Raw genomic sequence first — 24,279 nt, 5'->3', positions numbered from 1 at the left:
TCAGGAGGCTGAGGCAGGTGTTTTTCAAGTTTGAGACCAGCCGAGGAAACTTTGTAAGACCCTAACCCCTAAATGTGACTATATTTGGAGATAAAATCTATAAGGTTACATAAGTTCAGAAGAGTGAGGTCCTGCTAGGCTAGCACTGGTGTCCTTAAAAGAAGAGGAAGAGACACCAAACAGTGCTTTCTCTGCACATATAGAGAGTCCATGTGAGGACACAGTGAGAAGTCAGCCATCTACAAGGCAGGAAGAGAAGCCTCACCAGAAACCAACTCTGACTACACTTGGAACTTGAGAATTCAAGCCTCCAGAACTGTGAGATAATAATTGCTGCTGTTTAAGCCACTGTCTGTGGTATTTTATTATGGCAGCTGGATGAGACTTATACAGAGACTTACACACCAATGACCAGAACTACATGTTTTATTTTCCTCCTGGGGAACCATAGGCAGGCTTTGACACACCTATCATGGTTTTCAGGAGTTCTTTGGTCTTCCTAACACATAACATTTTGTTCAAGTGTACAAATCCGGGCTTGATCAATGAGGCTCAGTGGAAGGAACAGATTAATAGGATGTCTGGGGCCTCATTTTTAGAACTGAGCTTTGCTAAAGGATCTTAGACAAATCACTTTTCTCTGGTTATCAGTTTCTCCATGGCAAAATAAGGTGGGTTACTTTGGATCCTGAAGTTGTAAAGATCTGGGTTTGAATCCAGACCCTGACTTATTTAGCCTCTCAGGTTTGATTTTCTCATTTCTAAACAAGGATAATACTCTTAATTAATTCATTAATCCTACTCTATAGGATTAGTGAATTAATTAAGAGATAAAGTATGCAGTATCCCTAGTACATATAAAGGCCAATAACAAACTTTTACATGGAACCACCATTTGAACAACTATACCCCTCCTTGGTATTCATCCTAAAGAATTAAAGTCACTATACCACAGTGATGCTTGCACACCCATGTTTGTAGCAGCACAATTCACAATAGCTAAACTATGGAAGCATTAGCAGATGAATGGATAAAGAAAATGTGTTATATACACACAATGGAGTCTTATTCAACCATAAAGAAAAGTCAAATTATGTCATATGCAGGAAAATGGATGGAACTTGAGACCATTATGTTAAGGAAAATAAACCAAACTCAGAAGGTCAAGGGTCACATGTTTTCTCTCATAAGTGGAAGCTAAAGAGGAAAAGGGAAAAGAAGTGGGGGGTAGGGAATCTAATGAAAAATCAAAGGCAGGTCAGTAGAGGCAAGGAGGGAATGGGAGGAGGAGAGGGAGGGGGGAAGTATTGGGGAGTGATGTTGGCCAAACTATATTGTTATATTGTGTGCATGTATGAATATGTAACAATAAATCCCATCATTGTGTACAACTACAATAAACATGTGGAAAGAAAAAATAACAGGCCTTTATTATGTTAAATTAGTACACATAAGGTGCTGAGGGTAGGGTCTGATACTCCTAGCTGTGATTTTCTCATTCTAGAGATAAGTAGTCAGTAAGTGATGGTCGCTATTTTAGGTCTCATCTTCTATTTCATCCCAAATCCTTTACCCTCACCATCGGGAATTCTGCCCCCTGCCCCTCCAAGGTCCTTGGGCTTTCTGGCCTCAGCAGTTCGTCCAGTCTGGTGCTTCCGCCTAGTGTTCCATTTCTCCTCCTCCGGAGCTCAGATGTCTTCCCCTTGGGATTCCTGATCTTTACCCCCCTCCCCCAGCCAGAAGAAATGGCTGGCTCCTTGATTTGTGTCCTGCTAAGAAAACAACTCCATATAGTACTTAGTTCTCCGTGCCTAGTGGTTGGGTTAACTCTTTAGGAGCCTGCCTCCAAGAGTGGAGGCCTCGGGGGGCACAGCGCTGGGTCCGTTGCCTCTGTCACCCACAGCGACTAGCACAGTGCAGGACTGACTCAACCGACCGCGATGCAACGAGGGGTCTAGTTTTACTCTTAACAAACCCAAGCCCCCCGACTCTCCCCAGGCCGCATCCACCGTGAATCCATCTCCTCCGTGGGCTCGGGTGACCCTAGCGGAAGTCCCCTTCACCTGAGTCAGCCTGGCTCCCCAGGGGTTTCGTCGGCTCCTCCCCTGGCCAGTCCCAAAGCCCCCTCCCGGCCGCGCCTCCCCTCCTCCATCCCCTTGGCCGAGCCCCGCGGGGCTGGGGGCGGAGCGTCTCGGCAGAGGGCTGGGAGCCGGGAGCGGAGGCTTTTAGGCGAGCGGTCGGCTGCAGACGCGCCGCCACTGCCGCTGGGCCGGGGGCAGGCATGGCAGAGGGCGTGTGAGCACGGAGAGCGAGGGGCCGCCGTCACCATGCCCGGGGGCGCGGGCGCCGCCCGGCTCTGCTTGCTGGCTCTGGCTCTGCAGCTGCTCCGGCCGCGGGCGGCTCGGGAGCTGGGATGGACGAGAAGTAAGTGGAGGGGCGTTGGGGGTGATGGAGGAGGGTGGGCTGCGTGGCTCAGGGACCTGGGAGTCTCCCCCGTTCCCGGAGCGTCGGGACCGCGATTTCTGCTCCCCCTTGCAACTCCCCGGGGCCTGCGCCTCGGCCGCCCCAAGCCTAGGATTCCAGGCTTTGTTTCCACTTGGTGCCCCACGGGAGGTAGTGGAGATCGGGGAGACCTGGCGCTAGCAGAAAACAGCCGGTCCTCTCGCTGGCTTGCCTTCCCCTCTCTTTCTCCTTCCTCTGTTTTTCTGCTTTTGGCTTCTCTTTCCGCTGCTCTCCCGATCTCTCCTCTTTTCTCATGGTCCCTCATCCTCGCTCCTCCTGTCTCTAGTGTCCAGTGCCCTGGCCGTGCTCCAGCATCCCAACCGTCTGCCCACGCGGCCTGGAGAGCGGCCCCCTGGCACCATGCTCTGTGCCAGGCGCAGGCGGGTGGGAGAAAATAAAATGCCCCCGGGACTTGCTGGTAAGGTGTCTCGCCTGTTGTGATGTGCAGACCCTGGAACTGGCGATAACCATTGAACCACCCAACCACCCTACTGAATAAAGGTCAAGTCCAGCGCACCCCTTACACAGATGAGAAACTGAGGCCCACAGAAGGGAAAGGACTTGCCCATAGATCCGCCACAGATTGAGGTTGTGCAGGCTGGAAACCAGGGCTCTCTTTCCATCCTATCCGACCTCATCCGGCCTCAGTTTCCCCTTCTGTATAAAGTAAAGGGATTGGACTCAATGCGTGAAGCTTTGATGTTCGGTGAACTCTGCTGTTCTCACAACTAGTTTCCCAGACATCACTCTTTCTCTGGGTCGATCTCAGAGGCGCTCCCCGGGGGCGGTGACCGTGTTCTTTTTATGACCCCAGAAACCTTAGCCCTCACTCTGCCGCCGCCGCAGACTGTCTGGGCAGACTCCAGACCGACGCTTGCAGGACCAACTGTCAGCGTTTTTAAATCAAGAGAGAGCGAGCCGGGTGGGGCCTGGACAGGCTGCATTCTCAGCCGAGGTAGAGCGAGGAGGCTGTGCTGGCGGGGACCGTGCGGAGCTTGCAGTGCGAGATCCCAAGGTCCTCCCGCGCGTCCGCGGGCGGATGGAACCGCCTTTTAAAGCTCTTGTGCCAAAAAGGGAAATCATGGCCCTGGGGCTTCACGGTAAGTCCAAGAAATGAGAAATTCCATAATTTCTCCATGGTTAGGGGCTTCTTGAGAAAGAGGGAACTAGGTTCTATTCGTCTCTGATTTTGAAGTCCAGTGGGAGGCATGAGTCTGTGCTTCTTGCAGGAGAAAAGCAAGCAGAAAGGACAGGAAAGCCAGTGCTCTGAGTCTGAGTCCTCACAGACCTTAGCTGTACAATAACCTGGGAAGTAATAAAAAGTGGAAAAGAAATGAAATGACATGCAATCCCCAATTCACAGTTGCTATTAATATTTTTGTTTTCCCCTATCGTCTTCTTGTGTGCCTAAAAATATATATTGATAACATTGGAATCGTACCATAAAGTTTTGTGTCTTGCAGTTTTCACTTCGCATTACAAGCATTTCCCAAATCATCACATTCTCCAAAACTACGACTGTTTTTTTCTTTACTTTTTTGGTACTGGGTATTAAACCCATGCTTTACCACAGAACTACATTCCTACACCTTTTCATTTTTATTTAAATTTTGACACAGGGTCTCACTAAGATGCTGAGGGTCTTGCAAACTTGCTGAGGCTGGCCTCAAACTTGCGGTCTTCCTGCCTCAGCTTCTACATTTGCTGGGATTACAGGCATGCTCCATCATGCTGAAAAACAACAACAACATACTTTTTATGACTACAAATTCCATCAAGAGACTGCAGAAATATAATTTTCAAAAAGTTAGAAACTGGACTCATACAAATGTGGCACAGATGTACTCATTTCATTAATAAGGCAATGAATAGGAGGGTAAAGTTGGTGGAAAGGAGAATTACAGTAACAGGGTCATAAAGGTATTGGAGAAAGAGTGTTGAAATCTTGTGGCTAAGACAGATACAGAAGTGGTGGATGCGCCAAGCATAAAATAACCGTAATTCTTGGTCATCTTTCTACCATGGCAAAATCATTTGTATCTTCCCAAGAGAAAACTGTAGTTCATATGTATCTTTATAGAGTATAGGCTTTTAGTCAATAGTGAATAAAAAGTCAAAGGTACATTCTTTTAGATAAGTCAGTAATCCATGGGAGGGCTCCAATCTGACACTAGAGAGAGTTCTGCTTTCTCCTTGCCTTGTTTCCAAGTTTATACCAACTTTTTGATTGTTAGAAAAAGATGTGATAAATATAATTTAGTGCCTTTAAATATTCCATTAAATATCATATAATTCTTTTTTGTTTAAATAATCTAGATTTAGGATAGGGATTGTGCCTGTCTTTTCCCCCCATGAGTATTAAGCACCTAGCATAGTACCCAGCACATAGTCAAGAACTCAAAAAATATTTGGTAATGTGTTGCTTCTGATTTTTTTTAACTTGTGTTAGAAAGCTAATGCTTGTTGAATAAATTATTTTTTATGATTTTTAAAATTTTTTATTCTAATTTCTTATACATGACAGCAGAATGCATTTCAGTTCATAATACACAAATGAAGCACAATTTTTTCATTTCTCTGATTGTACACAATGTAGAGTCATACCCTTCGTGTCTTCATACATGTACCTAGGGTAATGATATTCATCTCATTCCACCATTATGATATATTTTGATTGCAAGTATATCACCTCAGTAATCTGAAAGGAAAGATAATAATCAATCATAATCCATCCTACAACTCTAATGGAACTACAGCCATCTTTTATATCACTCATTACATTCTATGTAATTGATAGGGTTGGTTTAGAATGAATAGTTTTGGAGCCTTTACCCCCATCCCCAGAAGTCCTTTGGGCTTAGCTTCTTCTTGAGACTAATTTGCTTAGGTCTTAGGAAATTCTCATTTCATTAAGATAATCTGGAACCCGTGTTTAACATCTGCTCTTCCCCTTGAATATATCTACCCCGTAATTTCAATTCCCCTTCATTCAATCTAGAAATACTGCTGCCTACTTCTAAGGGTTGGCGTGAGAATGATTTGTTGAGTAGGAAGTAAAATACATATGCAAACTTGCCATTAGCTCAAGTTACATGTGATTTCTCTCCAGTGGGAAAGGAATTTCACATTGACTTTCCCCCACAAACATTGTGAGATGGGCAGGTGGGTATCATTATCCTCAACGAGAAAACCAAAGCTCAGTGGGAACAATACCCTTGAGTTTAACCTCTAGCTTATACCGAGAATCCCACCACTTCATTCCTCTCCACTGATGTCATTAAAGTCTGAGCCACTGCCATCCCTCACCAGGGCTCCTGCCAGTCTCCAGCCTCCTTCCTGCTTCTACTCCCAGCCCCTCCATGCTTCCCCATCCCCCCACTCCCATTCTCCACTCAGCAGACAGAGTGATCTTTTTAAACCTAATACAGATCAGATTGCACTGTGTTTAAAACATCCATTGCCTTCCAAGTCTATTTATAATAAGATCCAGGCACTTTCCATGGCTTTACATTTATCAGACCCGCAGCTGTCTTGCTGACCACTCTCTCACTGACTTCCTTTCACTCTACCTTCTCATTCCTTAGGCCAAGTCCATTTCTGCCCAGGCATTGCACTAGCTGGGGGGATTGCTCTCCTGGGGACACTTCTCCCTCTGTCTTAAGTACGCACCAGGTATCTCTATTCCATGACCCTATTTTATTTTCTTCAGGGCACTTAGCACCACAGTGTTTGTTCCTTTTCTGTCTCTCACCTCTGTAAGGTAGATTTGGTGAGTACAAAGACCTTGTTTGTCCTGTTCACCACTTTATAACCAACACCTGGAAGAGTCCACAGCCCCGGAGGAGTATCAAGAACCTGCAACCAGCGGGTCTTCTGAAGACCCCCTGCAGAGTTCTCTCCAGGTGGCAGTAGTTGTCACAGAAAGTACATATATGGCTTGGCTAAGGTATGGAGGGTCGGCTTCCCATGGTTCTGCATCTTGTATTGGCAGGAGGAAGTGAGGAAGGCAGCCCCCAGCTACAGCATGAACTCATAATACCTCAGTGGAAGACTTCAGAAAGCCCCATGAAAGAAAAGGTAAGAGTCTAAAGCTCTCATCTTCAGGGGCAGGAGTTGACAACTCTGTGAGGCTTGGGGCCACTTACTAAGCGCTCTTGGAGGCTCAGTCATTACCACTGGTTCTGCTTTTCTCACTTGATCCTCTCTGGGTTGGTTTTGGATATCTTCAATGGGACTTTCCTTCATTGTATGACAAACTTCTAGAAAATTCCAAATGCTATTAGTTGAGAAAAATGAAAATTCACACTAATGCTGACACAAAAAAAGTGCAAATGTAATAGTGTCATGGAAATCACTTTTGATTGGAATATATTAAATATTGTCATTTTATTTTTTGCTTTGCATAATAGGTGCTTCGTTTTGTTAACAGGATTATGGGCTTGGATAGAAAAGGGCTAATCTAAACTCCTAATCTTTCTTTTTTTTTGTGGTACTGGTGATTGAACCAGCGTCTCACACATGCTAGACAAGTGCTCTATCACTGAGCTCTATTTGCAGCCCTTTAAAAAAAATGATTTTGAGAAAGGGCCTTGGTAAGTTGCCCAGGTCAGCCTCAAATTTGTGATCCTCCTGGTTTAGCCTCCTGAGTAGCTGAGATTACAGGTTTTTGCTACTATCCTGGATCTAAACTATTTTTAATAAGAAGCAGGGCTGGACCTAGGCCTGAGAAATGTATGTTAAAATCCTATAGTCTCCTTGGGCCAGAACACCAGCAAAATGTGGAGGCTTTATCAAGGTGATTGGGAACAAAACTGAAAATATTGGGACCTGTGTGTCTAGGACACTGTTTCTGGTTCTGAGGTTCACTGCTGAAAGTGAGACATGAAAAGCAGAAAGGAAGATGTTCTTGTTATATGGCAGTAGGCTGCTATGTGATCTTCTAAAGAACTTGAGCTTCCTCATTTATAAAATGCATCTTAGAGGGAATAAGCAGGAGGAAAACTGGAGACAGGGACTGGCTTCTAGGAGCCCTGGGTTCAAACGGTGTGTGATTTATCAGCACTTAGAAGCAAGATGATAGCAGGAGAGAGATGCATCAGGAAAGACTTCAGACATTGTGGCTTTTGAGTCTGGAAACTGAGTGGAGAAGAGAAATGCCTAGCATTCTCTAAGTTATAGTGAGAGTGGTACACACATGTCCCCAAATGCTCCACTTGGGTTTATTAGGGGGAACTCACAATGAAAAACTTAGGGCAGATAAAAGCAAGGACATTTTGGCCTAAAAGCAGCAAATCATTTTGTCAAAAAGTAGGAAAGGCTGAAAATAATTTCAGGAACAAATCTAGACAAATTAATGAATGGCCATCCTAGAGCAGATTATTTTTAAGAATTCAGATCTTGGATATTTCAACCCACCATTATTGCCTGAGGAATGGATCTGATACTTTTTATAGAGGCTTCTTTGTTCCTTCCAGATGTGAGATGCCAGGCATCCTCAGGAAGGGCTGAGGAACAAAGCAGAGGACCAAATCCTGTCTTTGTTCCCAACCATTGTCTGCCCAGAACGTGGGCTATTGTGTTCTGAGGGAACAGTGAGCACAGTGCCCGGCACCATAAATATTTGTTGAATGAATGTCAGAGAGAAGGAGGGATGGATGGAGGGAGGGAGGGAGAAAGAGAGAGAGGGAGAGAGAGAGAGAGAGAGAGAGAGGAAATCAAAGCTGGATTTCATTCAGATCTCTTATTCTATTACGTATTTCATTCATTTGCTAAACATCAGTTAGACTCTGAGATACTAAATGCTCTGCTGGATTTTAAGGTGCATATAAACGAATAGGTCAGGTTTCCAATAACTTATAGAGCTGAAGATCTATTTAGTCTAGCCCTAAACACGAAGGACTTTTGACCCTTCCCTTGGGCAATTTTGACAGAGGGTCAGCTCCCTAGGGTTCCTGGGAGAGCTGATGCTGCCCCCTCCCCAGCACAGAGCTGGTCAGGAGGGCTGGACAGGGAAGCTTCATAGATCCTCAAAATGTAGTTTCATTTCAAATGTCCCCTGGAAACAAGCAACATCTTATTTTAAGTATCAGTGTCTAAACACCTTCCAGAGCAGAGAGAGTTGTTTTTGGATTCCCCATATAAAAATAAGTTTTAGTACTCATGGGGCAGCTCGTGTCTCTTTGGGGGAGAGGTGATAGTGCTGCGAGTGTGCCAACAGTCTTTTTTTACGTGGGCCTCAGGTGGTTGTCTGCCTCTTGGATAATTGCCATAGCTCTGTCGCTGTGTGCTCTTTCTCAAATGCTCACGTGGGGCTGTGTCCCTGGTGCTCAGTGTTATTGGGCAGGGCACTTGCTCTGGGGTTCCCTGGAGTAAAAGTGGCAAAGGACCTTGCTACCAGAATAGGTGCTGGCAAAGCTGAATCAAGGTGGCAGAAATGGAGAGGTGAATCTTTTAGTGAAAGTGATTGGGCAAATATATCCCCCAGCTTCCTGCCCCAGGGTTTGCAATGTCCCTTCTTAAAATGAGGTAATAGGATTAATTAGGCAATAGGTAGGTTGCCCAAGAGTCCGTGTTGGAACATTCAGAGTTCATCAGGGATGTTGGACCCTAATGGGGGGAGTGGGCTTTGCTACAAGGAAGAAAGAATGTGCTAGAAAAACGCAGGTGCCTAACCAGAGGTGACAGAACAGGTGACCCACTTTCTCAGAGATGCCAGAACTAAATTAGAGTCACCCTTAAAAGGGGTAGAAGCTCCATAAGGACGTTTGTGGATTGAAAGGACTTTAAGAATCTATCAGTTCCTTGGTTCCAAGTAAGAAAACTCTAACATGTGACACCTGGTGACACTCCCAGCAACTCAGGAGGTTGAGGCAGGGGGATCACAAATTGTAGGCCAGCCTCAGCAACTTAGTGAGACCCTGTCTCAAAATGAAAATATAAAAGAGCTGGGGATGGAGCTCAGTGGTAAAGCACCCCTGTATAAATAAATAAATATATCCCAAAGAATATTTACTATTATTAATACATGAATCTTTTTTAAACTTTTTAAAAGATTATTTCTTCAAGGAAAGTTCAATAGCCTTGACTTCAAATGTTTAAACACTTCAAGGTTTATTATGATGTAGGTTTATTATGATTTAACTTTCGAATTTATTTGAAATTTTCTATTCTTAAATGATATAAGCAATTATAAACATATGGAAAGAGGTACAAAAGAAAATAAAGTTAACTCATAATCCCACTGCTTAGAGTAACTATGGTCACCTTTAGGTTTATTTCTCTCTACCTTTTCTCTTTACAAAAGTGTGTGTGTGTGTGTGTGTGTATGTGTGTGTATGTGTATATATATATATAAGTATTTTTTTGCTTATTTTGTTTTTAACTAATTTTTGATTGGGGCATTGTAATTATATATAAAAGTAGGACACATTGTGACATATTTGAACATGCACAAAACTTGGCCAATTTCATTTGCCACTACTTCCCTTTTTCCTCCCTCATCCTTTCCCTTGGTCCCCTTCCTCTTCTCCACTGGCCTTCCTTCTATTTTCATGACCCCTCCTTTTTTATAAAACATATTTATTTATTTTTGGTATTGGCAGTTGAACCCAGAGGTGCTTTGCCACTGAGCCACATTTTGAGACAGGCTCTTGATAAGTTGCTAAGGTTCTCACCAAGGTGCCTGGGGCTGGCCTCTAGCTTGTGATCCTCCTGCCTCAGCCTTCTAAGTTGCTGGGATTACAGGCGTGCACACCTTACATACCCATCTTACAAAAATGTATTTAAATAAAATATACAGTGTTAAATTTGAAGCCTTTTGCCTAATGCTTACTGTGTAAACTTTCTTAGTAATTTAAAAATTACTTAAAATCCCTGTTTTCAATGACTTTCTAGTGTTCTATCCTATGAATGAGTTATTGTTTATTTGAACATTCTATTTTGGGACATTTAGGTTATATTTCATTATTTATTATTCTACATGCTAAGCATCTTTGTGGACAAATCTTCGCCTGTTCCGTTTGTCTTCTTCAGCCAGTCTTATATTATTGAATCAAATGGTTTAACCATTTTTGGTCCATATAGTCAAATTATTTCCCAGAGGGTTGGTGTCAATTTGAATTCCCTGTCCTAGGGTACGAAATGCTTATTTTATTGCATTACGATTTGTGGTTTAAGATAATCTTTGTCACTTTGACTTCATGTCAGGTATGACATATATTTTAGAGCATGCATGGGGGTATGATTCACCCATAATGTTGAGCAGATTTTCATGTGCATGGGCCCTTTGTGAATCTCAAATGGTCTGTTGTAGGGAGGGTTGGTGACACATCCAGGTTTGCACAGGTGCAGGTGTCAGAGCCAGGACTTGACTCCAAGGCTGAATCCCCAGGAAATTTACTGTTGAGGATCTTGCTTTCCTGTGTTTCCTTTGGCCAGGCTGCACGCATGCACCTCCACAGAATCTTGGCTTGTAGATTCTTTCCTTTGCTTCTCAGGAGAAAGCGGATGGGGGAAGGATTTGGGTCATTCTGGGACTGAAGTCAGTTCGTGTTTGGGCTGGAAATGCAATTGACCTTTTCCTGCTCGCTTCCTGTGGATCCATGTGTGAGCACTGTGCTGGCCCTGGGAGCCAGGGTCCCTGCTTTTAGGAACTAACATTTTGTTGTTGTTGTTCCTTTTAGCATCCACTCAAAGCTGAGCTCAGGGTAATGGCCGAGGGGCGAGAACTGATCCTGGACCTGGAGAAGAATGAGTAAGTGGACTCCTTCTTTGTCTGAAATGAAACAATTAATTTCTCTGTCAACAAGGACACAGGTGTCACTGGGAAGGAAGCATTTAGTGGAGTGACACCAAGCTATCAATCCTTGGTCCCTGTAGGGAAGCATCTTGCCAAGATAGGGCTTTTGCATAGTCTCTTGACTTGCTGTGAAAGATGAAATCACTGGACTCCTAACGTCTTGCCTAAACTTTCTTAGGCTATATTTCCGGTGCCTCTTGGAGCTCTTTGCAGGCCCTGGTTGGTGTATATGTGAGGTTAATGGAGGGGATGAGCAGGAGGTGGCTGCCTTATTAGCTCAGGCCTAGCACTTGGCAGGAAGCGAAGGCAATCAGCAGAGAGAGGCCAGGCAGAGCATGCCGCCACTGGGCGCCTCTGGTCCATCTATCCTGGGTCAGTTACATCTGAGATTTGGCCAATAAGGGCACTGTCTGCAGTCTCCTGGCTTCACTAGGCCCCAGCTCCTCCAGGTCCCTAACCTCATCCACCTTGGGTAGTGCCTGGCTCAGAACCGTTTCCACATTGATTTGCCACCAGGCGTAGTTGTGTCTTGATTTTATCATTGAGGGGTGAGTAGACATAACCCAGAACTTCCTTGGCTAGTCACGGTCTGCCTGGCCACTGAGCGGCTCTCCTTACTTGCCTGAGGGATTCTGAAGGCCTCTGTACTCTCCTCACCAACAGTCCCACTTTCACCCACCACGTGGACATTGAAGATAAGGATGCATGCCTTGGAGAGCTGCCCGTCTCCTCTTGGCAGCCTCCAACCCCCACTGGAAGCTGATGAGTAATCAAATACATCACTGCCAAGAAAGGGATGGAGAAGGGCCTTGCATGTCCCAGAGGATGGGAATGGTGCTTGGCTTGGGTGCAAAGGGACAATATAATTTATTCCAAATTTGGCCTCTCCGGACGCTTGCAGAGGAGGATGAGTGGTGTCCCAAGTGTGGTGCGAGTACAGCTTAGCAGTTGGGGTGATAAGGAGGCTTCCTTCACATCTCTCCTCTGCCCTGGGATGTGGCGGCCTTCGGGAAGACAGAGGGCTGGGCATTGCCATTACTTTTGCAACTCTCCTCCAGAGTGTAACTAGGCTTTTACTGGCTTAGTGGAATGTTTCTTTTCTCCCATTTTCCTGGAACCTATCTGGCTGGCTGCATCCCCAGAGGGTGCAGGACCTCCTTGCCCAGGGCTTCTCTTTGGTTGTCTCCCGGGGTCCTATAGGAAAAAGACCCTTACAGGGATTGTTCTGGAGAGCTCTCAGGGGCCTGCTTTAGTCCTTCAGTGCTTTGGTTCTGGTCTAAATGTTTCCTATTGTCACCTGAGTTTAATCTGTCCTGTTCTGCCCCCCGTACAGCCCTTAGGCTTCCTCTGGTGTTGGTGTTATGGGCAAAGACTTAAGAGTTGGATCAACCAAGCAGAGACCTCAGGACTTGAGACCTTGTTCTTCCCTCCCGTTTTGAATTTTTTTTGCAAGATCTAATAGGAAGTTAGAACAGGAAGACACCTTAGAAAGCATTGAATACAGTAGTCTATATGCAGCTATTGAAACTGTGACTCAGACAGGGATAGGCACTTGTGTAAGGTCACACAGCAAGAAAACAAGAGAGATAAGACTTGGGTAGCTTATTTGTATTCTTGGCTTCATTCTAGATTCACAGAATGTGACCTGGGGTAAACCATTACATCCCTCAGATTCCTTTCTTTCTTTTCTCTCTCTCTCTCTCTTTTTTTTTTTTTTTTGAGCCACATCCCCAGCCTTTTTATTTTTCATTTTAAGGTAGGGTCTCTCTAAGTTGCTTAGGACCTAGAGATAAATTGCTGGGGCTGGCTTTGAATTTGCAGTTCTCCTGCCTCAGCCTCCGGAGTCACCGGGATTACAGGCATGCAATGGCACACCTGGCAAATTCTTTGGAACTTCTGTGTTCTGATCTACAAAACGAGGATAGTAGAGCCAGCCTCACAGGATGGTTGTGAGGATGGTATGAGGTGGTCTCAGGAAGGGCTTAGAGGGCGGGAGGAGAATGGTCACCCACCGCTGCCGTGATTTACGTTGCCCACGGTAAGGTTCTCTTGCCTGCTGCCCAGCTGTGTCTCAGTGAGCGCCTGGGGCTGGATGGGGTTGGTTCCCGGCCTCCTTAATTTGGCAGAAGCAGGAGAGTTGACAAAAATGGAAGCAGCAGAGCCAAGCAGCATGACCTCACCAGGTGTCCCTGGGGGATGGCTTCCTGCTATTTTCATCCAAATGGGGATTTTTGTTTTTGAACATGTGTTAGTGAGCGGAACTCCAACTGCACACGACTTCCTCGTGTGTTTATTTCCCAAAGCCCTCTCATTCATGGAGCATGTGAGTCTGGATTCAAAACAGCTTTGGAACGGGGGAGAGGCTTTTTCTGATTTTTCAAGCTGGCATGTTAAAGTTTCTCTAAGACGGTGACATCTGGGGGGGCAACGAGGCCCTGTGAGTGATTTGTCAGGCTCTGGTTTGCACCCTCCTCCACCCATTCATTCATTCTTTTCATTACTATGCCTCTGTAAGTTCCAGGCCCCAGCACAGGCACTCTGGGTAAAGCTGTGGATACAACTGTTCTGTCTTTAAGGCTCTTACACCCTAACTAGGGAAGACAGTGAGCAAGCCGGTGACTGGACAGGCTCCCTGGAGAGTCTATAAGGACAGGTGCTGTGACTGAGGGCGGGTATTGGTTATGATTGGTGGTCAGGGAAGTCCTTGTTGAACTGATATTTGAGCAGAGACCTGGAGGACCCCTGGGTCCAAGCCATGTGGACAGTGGGAGGGACAATTCAGGGAGAGGCCCTATAGATTATGAAGCTTTCTATCCTCCCCTTCCTCAGGATCCATATAGTATTTCTCCATATACTGGATTTTCAGGCATCTCAAGAGCAATGGGCAGGGGTTTCTGGGTCTCTGGGGTAAGGGAGAGGACAAATGCCTTTTTTATCATCCCGAGGTGTCTGGCTTTCTCCCATCAAATCAAGGCCTATGTGCTAATGCATGGCCCAAAATAGCAGTGAGAGAGCCTTTAATGGAATTCACACATGGAGAGATCATTGCCAAGAATGGTGAGGATGGAGGAGCAGGATGGGCCAGGAGAGGGGGACGCGGCAGACGGAGCAGACCCGCAGAGCTCCCATGGCCAGGCAGCTGCAGCCTGTTCTCTGCTTTGAAGCAACTGGGGACAAGTGGCTGACATTCCTGAGAGAGATGCACTCCTTGTCTACTGAGTGCAGGCGAAAAGGAAGGAACTCTTAGGGAAAATGTGTGTGCGGCTTCATGGTGGACAGTGCTCCATTCAGATCCTGGCTCTGCCACATCACAACTGCGTGTCCTCTTTCAAAGCCTCAGTTCCCACTCCTGGAGTATAAGCATAGTCCAGTCCTAGAGCCATGGGGAGGATGAAACAAGGTGGTGCAGATGAAGGGCCTGATGTCGTGCCTCGCTTATAAGTACATGGCAGCTGTTATTTCTCACTCCTTATTTCTAAATTGCAAAATTCATGCATGCTCATGTAAACCATGTAGCCATGCTACATGAATAAAAGGAAGAAAATTTCCCACCCATAAGACTCACTGTTAACTAGTGGGCTACCCTGGGATGCATTGAAAACACAGACATGGATACTCGTAGACACAGTTGCACAAAAACACAAGGCAGAAGCACACACGGAGACTGTTGATGTGGTTGGGGCAGGGGAAGCAGAAATGAAATTATGGTGCATGTTTAATTCTACTACTTGGTTTTTAGACCGAGCTGGAGGTTGTGAAGGCAGTACTCTACTCTAATGAATATATATGACATGGTTTATTACATGAATATTTATACACATGGAAACATGTGCTTTGCAAACCTTGGTGCCTAGCTGTGTTTAGGGGAACTGACTTGAGATTGGGGCATCCTGGTTCAGTGGACACAGCACTGAGCTCAGAGGCAGACAATTTGGAATTGGTCCACATGCCAGTCAGGCCCTTCTTATCCTCACTTTCTGATCTGTCAGATGGGGCTTTTGTCCCAGTTGGGTTTTAAGAGCTCTTTCTACACTAACTATTTAAAGGACACTGTGTAAGTGCAAAAATAGAAAAAGTCTCTGCCTCAGGAAGTTTGTTCTAGCTGTGGTGACCTCCCTGGTGATAGCGGGCAGTGGGTTGAAGGGAAATCGCACCCGAAAGCCATAGGACCTTGAGGTTGGGGATGAACTACTAGCTCAGGACTCTTCGGGTCAGGAGGGAAATTACAGGGCAGAAATGATAGGTTGCTCTTTCCACAGCCCACAGTTTTGAGGCAGAAATCCATAATATTTTTTCTCCGTGCCATTTCCCACGTTCTGAAGACTGCTCTATCAGCCCAGGGACCATATCAGACAAAATCTTGTTTGTTGAAACGGATGGAGTCTTCCTTCCTTGGCGTTGGCATCCTGGGAGATGGATGGATGGATGGCCCTGGCCTTCTCCTCTCGTTTCTTGGCTTTTTCCCAAGGAGAGGGCATGCTGAACTGTTACCCTGCTTCCAGGATACTCGCTGGGTACACTGTGCATGGCAGGAGCACTCTATGACAAGGTCACTTTCGAAGGCTGATGACAGTTCAAAGGGTGGGGACTTTGCCAGAGGACCTGTGGCCATGTATCTCTGTTAGTCTCTTAAGCACACTCTAGGACCCTCATCTCTTCAGTGTACTGCCTGCCTTTGGGTCCAGAAGAGGATACTTTGGTTTTGGCTCAAGGAAGGAAGAGGCGTCCTTTGGTCTCATCCAGTCCAGTTAGCTAAAGAGAGGTCCTGTTTACAAAAGTCTAGCTGATATGAATGGATATTTGTTTTCCTTTGTGTTTTTTTTTCTTCGCTGAACCCCACAGGGAACAGTCATTGTCAAGGTAGAATTTGAGCAGTCAGAGGTTTATGGGTTTTGATACCCACCATGACTTCTGATTTAATCTTTCTTCATATCTCAGAGACACAATGGGAAAGGAGATTGCTTTTCTTGTGCTGGAAATCAAGCTACAGCCTGGAAAAATAACAGTCCTTCACTGATCTAGTTCTCTATTTTCTTCTTTTTGCCTCAACTCTATTTGGATTGTATAAATGCTAGAGAAGGCGAGAAGGGGAGGATAAGCAGATGGAAAGTTTCTCAATAATAGACAGCATGGATTAGTTACACTTCTTATTCCTGCCCTTTTCTTCCAAGGGGTTCTCTAGAAATATGGGGCTGACATGGAGCAGAACCCTGAACACCAGCTAGGAATGGAGCTCCTTCTTAGGTTCCCAGCTTCTTTTGGGGTCAGGAGACTCTAACATCTTATCTAGGATAAAGGGCAGCTCTATTTCACCCCTTTCTTCTCAGGAGCTTCATTTGTTGTTGGCAAAATTCAATTTCCTGAATCAAAGAGAAGCTTAGAAGGGTTTAGATGGAGTCCCAATGCTCTTAGTGAGACCAGCTTCACCGACTTGCCCTTAAATGACTCACAGATGTATGGATTACATTCCACTTAAAACACACATGGCTTAAGAAATTAAAGGATATCATTCTTTAACCAAGTATTTGGCAGATCCAAAGTATTCAAAATGTTTTTCCAAACTCTACTCACAGCTGGGCTCCCCATTCCCTCCAGCCAAAATTGTATGAGCCAAGGCGACCAGTGCAGAGGAAACACTTGGATGGATGGGTGGGGACACCAGAATTTGATGGGAGTTGCCTGTGGAAGTCTAAAATTTCCTTCTAACTTTTTTTTTTTTTTTTTTTCTCGGGGGAGTATCAGGAGTGGAATTAATCCTGCTGCATTAAAGGCAGTGAATGCACGAGTGAATTTAAATTCTAAGTGCAGTGCTAGGTACTTTGCCCTAGAGAGACCTAGTGGTCCTCTTGGAGGTGAAGTTTCCACCTGTGGCTTTGGAGATTGAGATTGGTTTCATTTATAATTCCCATCTTGTATGAAGCCCCTAGAGTTTCAGAACAAATGGATTGTTAGACAGTCTGAGGTGATGTCTATCCAAGCCAAGTTCTCAAGCACATCTCTGCATCCACAGGGTTTCTAGTTGCAATAGACTAAGTGATCACATTGCTTGCAAATCCATCTGTTGGAATCCTAACCCCCAGTGTGATACTATTAGGATGTGGTGCCTTTAGAAAGTGAGTAGTTCATGTAGGAGGCCCAAGTGTCCTTATAGGATTTAGAGTCCTTGAAAAAGAGACCCCAGGGAGATGGCTCACTCTTTTACCATAGGAAAAGACAACTAGAAGTACCATGTGTGAAGCAGAAAGTGAGCTCTGATCAGACATCAAATCAGCCAAGGCCTTGACCTTGGACTTCTCAGTCACTGGAACTGTGAGAAAAATAACCATGGCTTATAAGCCATCTGGTTTATAGCATTCTGTAGTAGCAGCCTGAATGAACTAAGACAGCATTATTTTTAAATCATGGGAAACACAATATACCTTCTTAGGGCCCATTGTTGAAACTCAGTCTCAGTAGGGGTAGTGGTGATCTGAAGAGGTGCCGCTATACTGTTGCCTAAGCAAGTGTCAGGAAGCATCCCAGATGGAAATAACACAGGTGTGTTGACTCTGAAGGCCATGAGCACATTAGCCCCAAACTAATGTGCATTGAAAACACAGACATGGATACCCGTAGACACAGTTGCACAAAAACACAAGGCGGAAGCATGCACAGAGACCGTTGATATGGTTGGGGCAGGGGAAGCAGAAATGAAATTATGGTGCATGTTTAATTCTACTACTTGGTTTTTAGACCGAGCTGGAGGTTGTGAAGGCAGTACTCTACTCTAATGAATATATATGACATGGTTTATTACATGAATATTTATACACATGGAAACATGTGCTTTGCAAACCTTGGTGCCTAGCTGTGTTTAGGGGAACTGACTTGAGATTGGGACATCCTGGTTCAGTGGACACAGCACTGAGCTCAAAGGCAGACAATTTGGAATTGGTCCACATGCCAGTCAGGCCCTCCTTAGCCTCACTTTCTGATCTGTCAGATGGGGCTTTTGTCCCAGTTGGGTTTTAAGAGCTCTTTCTACACTACCTATTTAAAGGACACTGTGGAAGTGGTAAAATAGAAAAAGTCTCTGCCTCAGGAAGAGATTGTCTGTGGGGTGGAATAGGCTCCAAGTTAGGCACGGGAGACCCATATTTAATTTTAGGCTCTGATGCCTCCTGGCTAGGTGGTCTTTAGCAAGTCACTTGCCTTCTATGTTTTACTTCTTTATCTGATTCCTAATAATATACTTGCTCTTTGGTAAGCATTTACTGAGAGCTGGCCCCTGTGCAAAGCCTCTGGACACAATGTCCTATTTAATTCTCATGGCACCCTTTGAAAGAGGAATTATTATTATTATCTACACTTTATAAATAAGGAAACTTAAGCATGAGGAGTTTAATTAAATTAGACAAAGCCAGGAGTCAAACACAGGTCTGCCTGCCCCTCAATTCATTCTATCCCTGCATGGAAACTGCCATTAATACCTTCATGACAGGATGTTATAGGTTAAGAAATGCACTTCCTCCCCACAAAGTATCCACATTCTAATGCTTGGAACATGTGATGGCATTGCCTTAAAAAAAAAAAGTTTTTTGTAAGTGTGATTAGAGTTGTTTTTTTTTTTTTTAATATAGCCTCAAGATTTTATTGTCTTCATAGTAAAACAACTTTATGAGGAGACTTGGAACTGGATCATGTGGCGCTTTCTCTTATTGTCTCTTGCTGGTTCAAAAGCCTGCATCTCTTGGTAACCAGCATTCTCTTTGAGCTGCAGTTGGGTTGGACACACTCGAGTCCCAACACCGTCTTCTATGGAGTTTCAGCATTGTTTGGAGCATCAGCTTAGTTTGCCCCCCATAGCCACCTTGCTTCCTATCAGAATGCCACTTTCCCTGGACATGCAGAGAATCCTTACCCTTCTTGGAGTGCGTCACTTGGTGGGATTGGTGCTAGCCACGCTTCTTACAGAAATTGTGCTATGTTTTAGGAGCGTTCACCATGTTTGCAGGAGTGCTCTTGACAAGGAAAGAAAGGGATGGCATGGAAACGGCTAAGTCAAAGATCTGGACATAGGAAGATTGTCCTAGATATCTGGGTGGGCCCTAAATGCAATCACAAATGTGTTTATGAGGGAAGCACATAAATGTGTTTAAGAGTGAGAGTTGGTCACTGACAGAAGAGATGATGGTGGCAGAGAATGGAGTGGTGCAGCCACAAGCCAAGGAATGCTGGCAGCCACCAGATGCAGGAAGAGGTAGGAACAGATTCTCCCAGAGGGAGCACAGCCCTGCTGACACCTTGATTTTTTGCCGAGGGATACTGATTTTATTCTTCTGCCTCCAAAGCTGTGAAAAAACCCCATCTTTCTATTGTTTTAATCCACCAACTTCCTGGTACTTTATTACACAGCAAACCTAGGAAACAAAACACACTAGGAAACAAAACACACAGGGTTTGTGGTTAAGAGAAAATATATTATGATGTGCTTAGTCTACTATCCGGCACTAGCACGTAGTATTTTAGTATATGCCAACTTTTATTAATACTGAGTCAAGGACAAATGTTTTCTGAAGTCTCTTGGTGATGCAAGGAATTACATGTGACCCTTGCTACTTTCTTCAGGCGTGCAAGTAACAAGAGAAAAACAGATTGAGAAACAATCTGTGTGGTTATTGCTCATCCACATTTCCTCAGTTCGGGTCATGTTCCTTGATGCCCAGTCCCCATAGGGAACTTCTGGTTGAGAGTAACTAGAATTGATAGTCAGATACCAGTAATGATGACAATGGTGGCAATAGTCAAGATGTAGCCATGCCTGTGTGACAGGCACTGTCATGCAATCTTTATGCGGTTCCTCTAATCATGACGACCACCCAGTGAGGCGTAGTTACCACTATTTGGCAGATGGGCACCCCGAAGTGTAGAACAGTGTGACTTGCTCAAGGTCACCTGGGTATAAAGGGCAGAGCCAGGAGGTGAAGCCAGGTCTGGTTGACTCTAAAGTACAAGGGCCTTAACCAGGTAATGATGTTATTCGCAGATGTCCCACCCTGGCTCAGTGTGCTTTGAGCCCTGTCTTGGTTAGAATCAGCATTGCTTCTCCTTGTTCAACCATCTCACTTTCCTTTCTTTTCACCTGCCCTGGTGAGAGTTTGAAGGTTTGTGTAAAGTAGTGGCATAATCCACATGTGGATCCGAACCTGGCTCTTTACAGTCTCTGGAGGTGTGAAAGTTAAGTAACTTTTTGGGAGTCTCGTTTCTTCACCCCCATGCTAGGGATATCAGTGGCTACTTCACAGGATGTTCTGTGACTTCAATGATGTAATGCTTTTAAAGGACTTACACTGTGCCTGCTGCACCATGAGAGCACAGTCTATAGCCACCATTATTTATATTTTGCAGGGTCTGAAAAACATTTCAGGATGATGTAAGAGGGAATTCCCCTGAGTTGATTTCCAGATGTAATTAAGAAGAGTGACTTTAGAACCCATTGCCCCTGGGAGGAAACTCACTTCTGCTCTCCAGCAAGGCCTAGTTTGACCTACCTGTATCTCAAGAATGCAGCTTAGCAGTGTTCTCCAGTCGGCCAAACTGTACCTCTTTTGAGCGCTTGGCAGAGTCAGCACCTGGCCCCTCCCTGGGCAAGGCCCTGAACTGTCTGATAAGGAGGTTGGGATTTGTTCTCCAGTTCCGCCTCTATCTCCTTCCAGGGACCAGCAGCTTGGGCTGCCTGTGCAGCCAGGAAGGATGTGCATGGATTTCTTTTGTCTCTAGCTCATTTCTTTGGCTGCCCTTCAGCGGGAGCCCAGGGTAAAATGAATGGGAGGAAGCTGTCAACTGCCCTGTTGGCCTCAGATGGACCCTGGTCAGAGCGAAGGGAAGCTGGGGAGTTGGAAGAGGCCAGCGGTTCTTGAGTTTGAGAATCCCTTCATCATCAGCTGTTTACCTTAGAATAACAATAGCTAACATCCAGTGACTGGGCATTGGCCTTGAACTTCAGGTTTTACCTAGATTTTTTTTTTAACCCTATCTATATTTAACCAAGTGGAGTCATACTCAGTTTTTAAACCAATATTTTTTTTTCACTTGGAAATATAGCATGGATATTACTAAACCACTTTAAAAGATTGACCTAAGAACTTTTTGGAATTTTTGATATTTTTTAGAATAAAACTCTAGAATTCTAAAGAAAGTTACAGTTTTGAAGTACACGAGATCATACTTTATATGCTATTTTATACTTTACCTTTTTATTATTTGTCTTCGATGTCTTTGCATGTTGGCACATTGGTGGTCCCATTTCATTCTCTTTAATGGTGATGTAGGTTTGCTGTGAATGGATGGATCAAAATTTATTGATTTTTCTATGGACCGTTAGGTTTCAGGTTTCTTATTATTACAGATAATGCAGCAATAATAGGCTTGTGTAGCGTCTTTCAACACATTTGCAATATTTCTCTAGGATTGGCATTTCAAAGTAGAGTTGCAAGATCATCTGGTACATAGGTTAAAAATGTTTTTAAATTATGAGGAAGGCACCTCTCATTTCACAGGTATCTCCTTAAAGGCTGTAACATTTTACATTTATATGACTGAGTGTATATTATGGATATATTTCCATGTATATTTATCATACTTTTTTTTTCTTTGAGTTAGAACCCAAGACCTGCATGCTAGGAAATTGCTCTGCTACTGAGCTACATGCAGGCTCATTTATTTTTTTTTAAACATTTTGCAACAAGGTCTCACTAAGTTGTCCAGGCTGGCCTAGATCTTGCAATCCTTCTGCCTCAGCCTCCTGAGTAGCTGAAATTATAGGTGTGTACTACCATGCCCAGTTTATCATATCATTTTAAATGGCTGTATGGTATTACATTGCATGTGTATGCCATGATTAACTTTCAAAAATTCTTACAACAAAAAATTATCAAAGTTTTGATAATTGTAAAAAATTATCAAATTATTAAACACAGAGTAGAGAGAATAACAGTGAATCCCTGTATATGCATCATCCAGTTTAGCAGTAACCAAGATGCTATGATAAATTTAATCACTCCTTATCAATGGATATTCAGGATTTTCGATTTTTTTAAAAAAAACTTTACAAACAGTGCTGGGCTGAATGCACTTTTACTCTTTGGATGTTACTTTTAGAGGGTTACCTTATAGAATAAATCACTAGGTCAAGGAGGATTTACTAGTGTTTTACTAGATAAAGGAAAATTGTCTTTGGTGTCTCTACATGTTCATATCCCACCATTCTTGTTGAAAGATCATGTTTTCATAAACTCCCACCAATAGTTTAATTGTTGAGCTTGGGCATACTTTAAAAAAAAAAAATTGTTCTTTTTAGTTATTCAGGCCAGTAAAATATATTTTAATGTATTATGCATACATGAAGTATAACTTCCCATTTTTGTGGTTGTACAGGCTGGCATAGATGTACATGATGTGGAGTTACACTGATTGTATATTCATATAGGAACATAGAAAAGTTATGTCTGATTCATTCTACTGTCTTTCCCATTCCCATCCCTCTCCCTTCCCCCGCTTCCCTCCTGTCCAATCTGGTGAACCTCCTCTCCTCCCTCACCCTGGCTATTGTGAGTCGGCATCTGCATATCAGAGAGAATATTCAACCTTTGGTTTTGGGGGATGGCTTATTTAATTTAGTATAATAGTCTCAGTTCCATCCATTTATTGGCAGATTCTATGATTACATTGTGTATATGTACCAGAGTTTCTTTATCTATTTATCTGTTGAAGGACACCTAGGTTGATTCCATAGCTTAACTATTGTAAACTGAGCTGCTATAAACATTGATGTGGCTGCATCACTATAGTATGCTGATTTTAAATCCTTTGGCTATATGCCCAGGAGTGGGATAACTAGGTCAAATGGTGGTTCCATTCCAGGTTTTCTAAGGAATCTCCATACTGCTTTCATGAGTGGTTGTATCAATTTGAAGGCCCATCCGCAGTGTATGAGTGAACCTTTCTCCCCATATCCTCACTAACATTTACTGTTTACTTGTATTCTTGGTAATTGGCATTCTGACCAAAGTGAGATGAAATCTCAGTGTAGTTTTAACATACAATCCTCTAATTGCTAGGATGTTGAACATTTTTTCATATATTTGTTGACCAATTGTATTTCTTCTGTGAAGTGACTGGTTAGTTCCTTAGCCCATTTATTGATTGGGTTATTTGTTTTTTTGGTGTGTTTTGAGTTCCTTATATATCCTAGAGATTTATGCTCTATCTGAGGTGCAGGTGGCAAAGATTCTATAGGCTCTCTCTTCACTTTCTGGATTGTTTCCTTTGCTATGAAGAAACTTTTTAGTTGTATATCACCCCGTTTACTGATTCTCTTTTTTAAGGAGAAAAGGTTTATTTAGCGGCTCATGATTTCAGAAGTCTTAGTCCATAGAAGGCAGGCTCCATTCCTCAGGGCTCAAGGTGAGACAGAACATCATGGCAGAAGAGTGTGGCGGAAGGAAGCAGCTTACATCATCATCGGGAAGCAGATAGAGAGACTCCATTCTCTAGCTACAAATATATACCACAAAGACACGCTCCCAATTCCCACCTCCTCCAGCCACACCCAACCATTTCAGTTACCACTCAGTTAATCCCTGTCAGGGGATTAAATCACTGATGGGGTTAAGACCTCACAACCCAATCCTTTCTCCTTTGAACCTTCTTGCATTGTCTCACATGTGAGCTTTTGGAGGACACCACATCTAAACCATAACACTTCACTATGTATATGTATATCAAAACACGATTCTTGATTTTATTTCTTGTGCTTTAGGAGTCTTGTTGAGGAATTCAGTTCTCAAGCTGACATGGTGAAGGTTTAGGCCTACTTTTTCTTCTAGTAGGTACATGGTCTCTGTTTTAGTGCCTAAGTCCTTGATCCACTTTGAGCTGAGTTTGTGCAGGATGAGAGAGAGGGGTTTAATTTCATTGTGTTACATGTGGATTTCCAGTTT

At 44.1% G+C, this 24,279-nt stretch overlaps 1 protein-coding gene and 1 pseudogene across 2 annotated transcripts in view; one reads left to right on the top strand and one right to left on the bottom strand.

Moving 5' to 3' along the window:
- The first annotated feature begins 2,219 nt into the window (after positions 1-2,219).
- The window catches only part of Adam19 (ADAM metallopeptidase domain 19), an 85,142-nt gene continuing 63,082 nt past the window's right edge, over positions 2,220-24,279 (top strand). The window contains exons 1-3 of one of the 2 annotated variants that reach the window (XM_046459937.2): positions 2,220-2,424; positions 6,494-6,579; positions 11,184-11,254. In XM_046459937.2, the coding sequence (XP_046315893.1) occupies positions 2,328-2,424; positions 6,494-6,579; positions 11,184-11,254 (254 nt within the window). In that variant the 5' untranslated portion in view covers positions 2,220-2,327. Of the gene's footprint in view, positions 2,425-2,509; positions 3,603-6,493; positions 6,580-11,183; positions 11,255-24,279 lie in introns of those variants that run through there. The other variant, XM_058584196.1, reaches the window with a different exon arrangement.
- LOC124103367 (large ribosomal subunit protein eL42-like) lies at positions 18,954-19,284 on the bottom strand (annotated as a pseudogene).

The sequence above is a fragment of the Marmota monax genome, unplaced genomic scaffold (genome assembly GCF_021218885.2).
Source record: "Marmota monax isolate L192 unplaced genomic scaffold, Marmota_monax_Labrador192_F-V1.1 WCK01_AAM20220418_F8-fsc00229, whole genome shotgun sequence".
Taxonomy (NCBI): domain Eukaryota; kingdom Metazoa; phylum Chordata; class Mammalia; order Rodentia; family Sciuridae; genus Marmota; species Marmota monax.
This window is presented reverse-complemented; position numbering and strand designations above follow the sequence as displayed.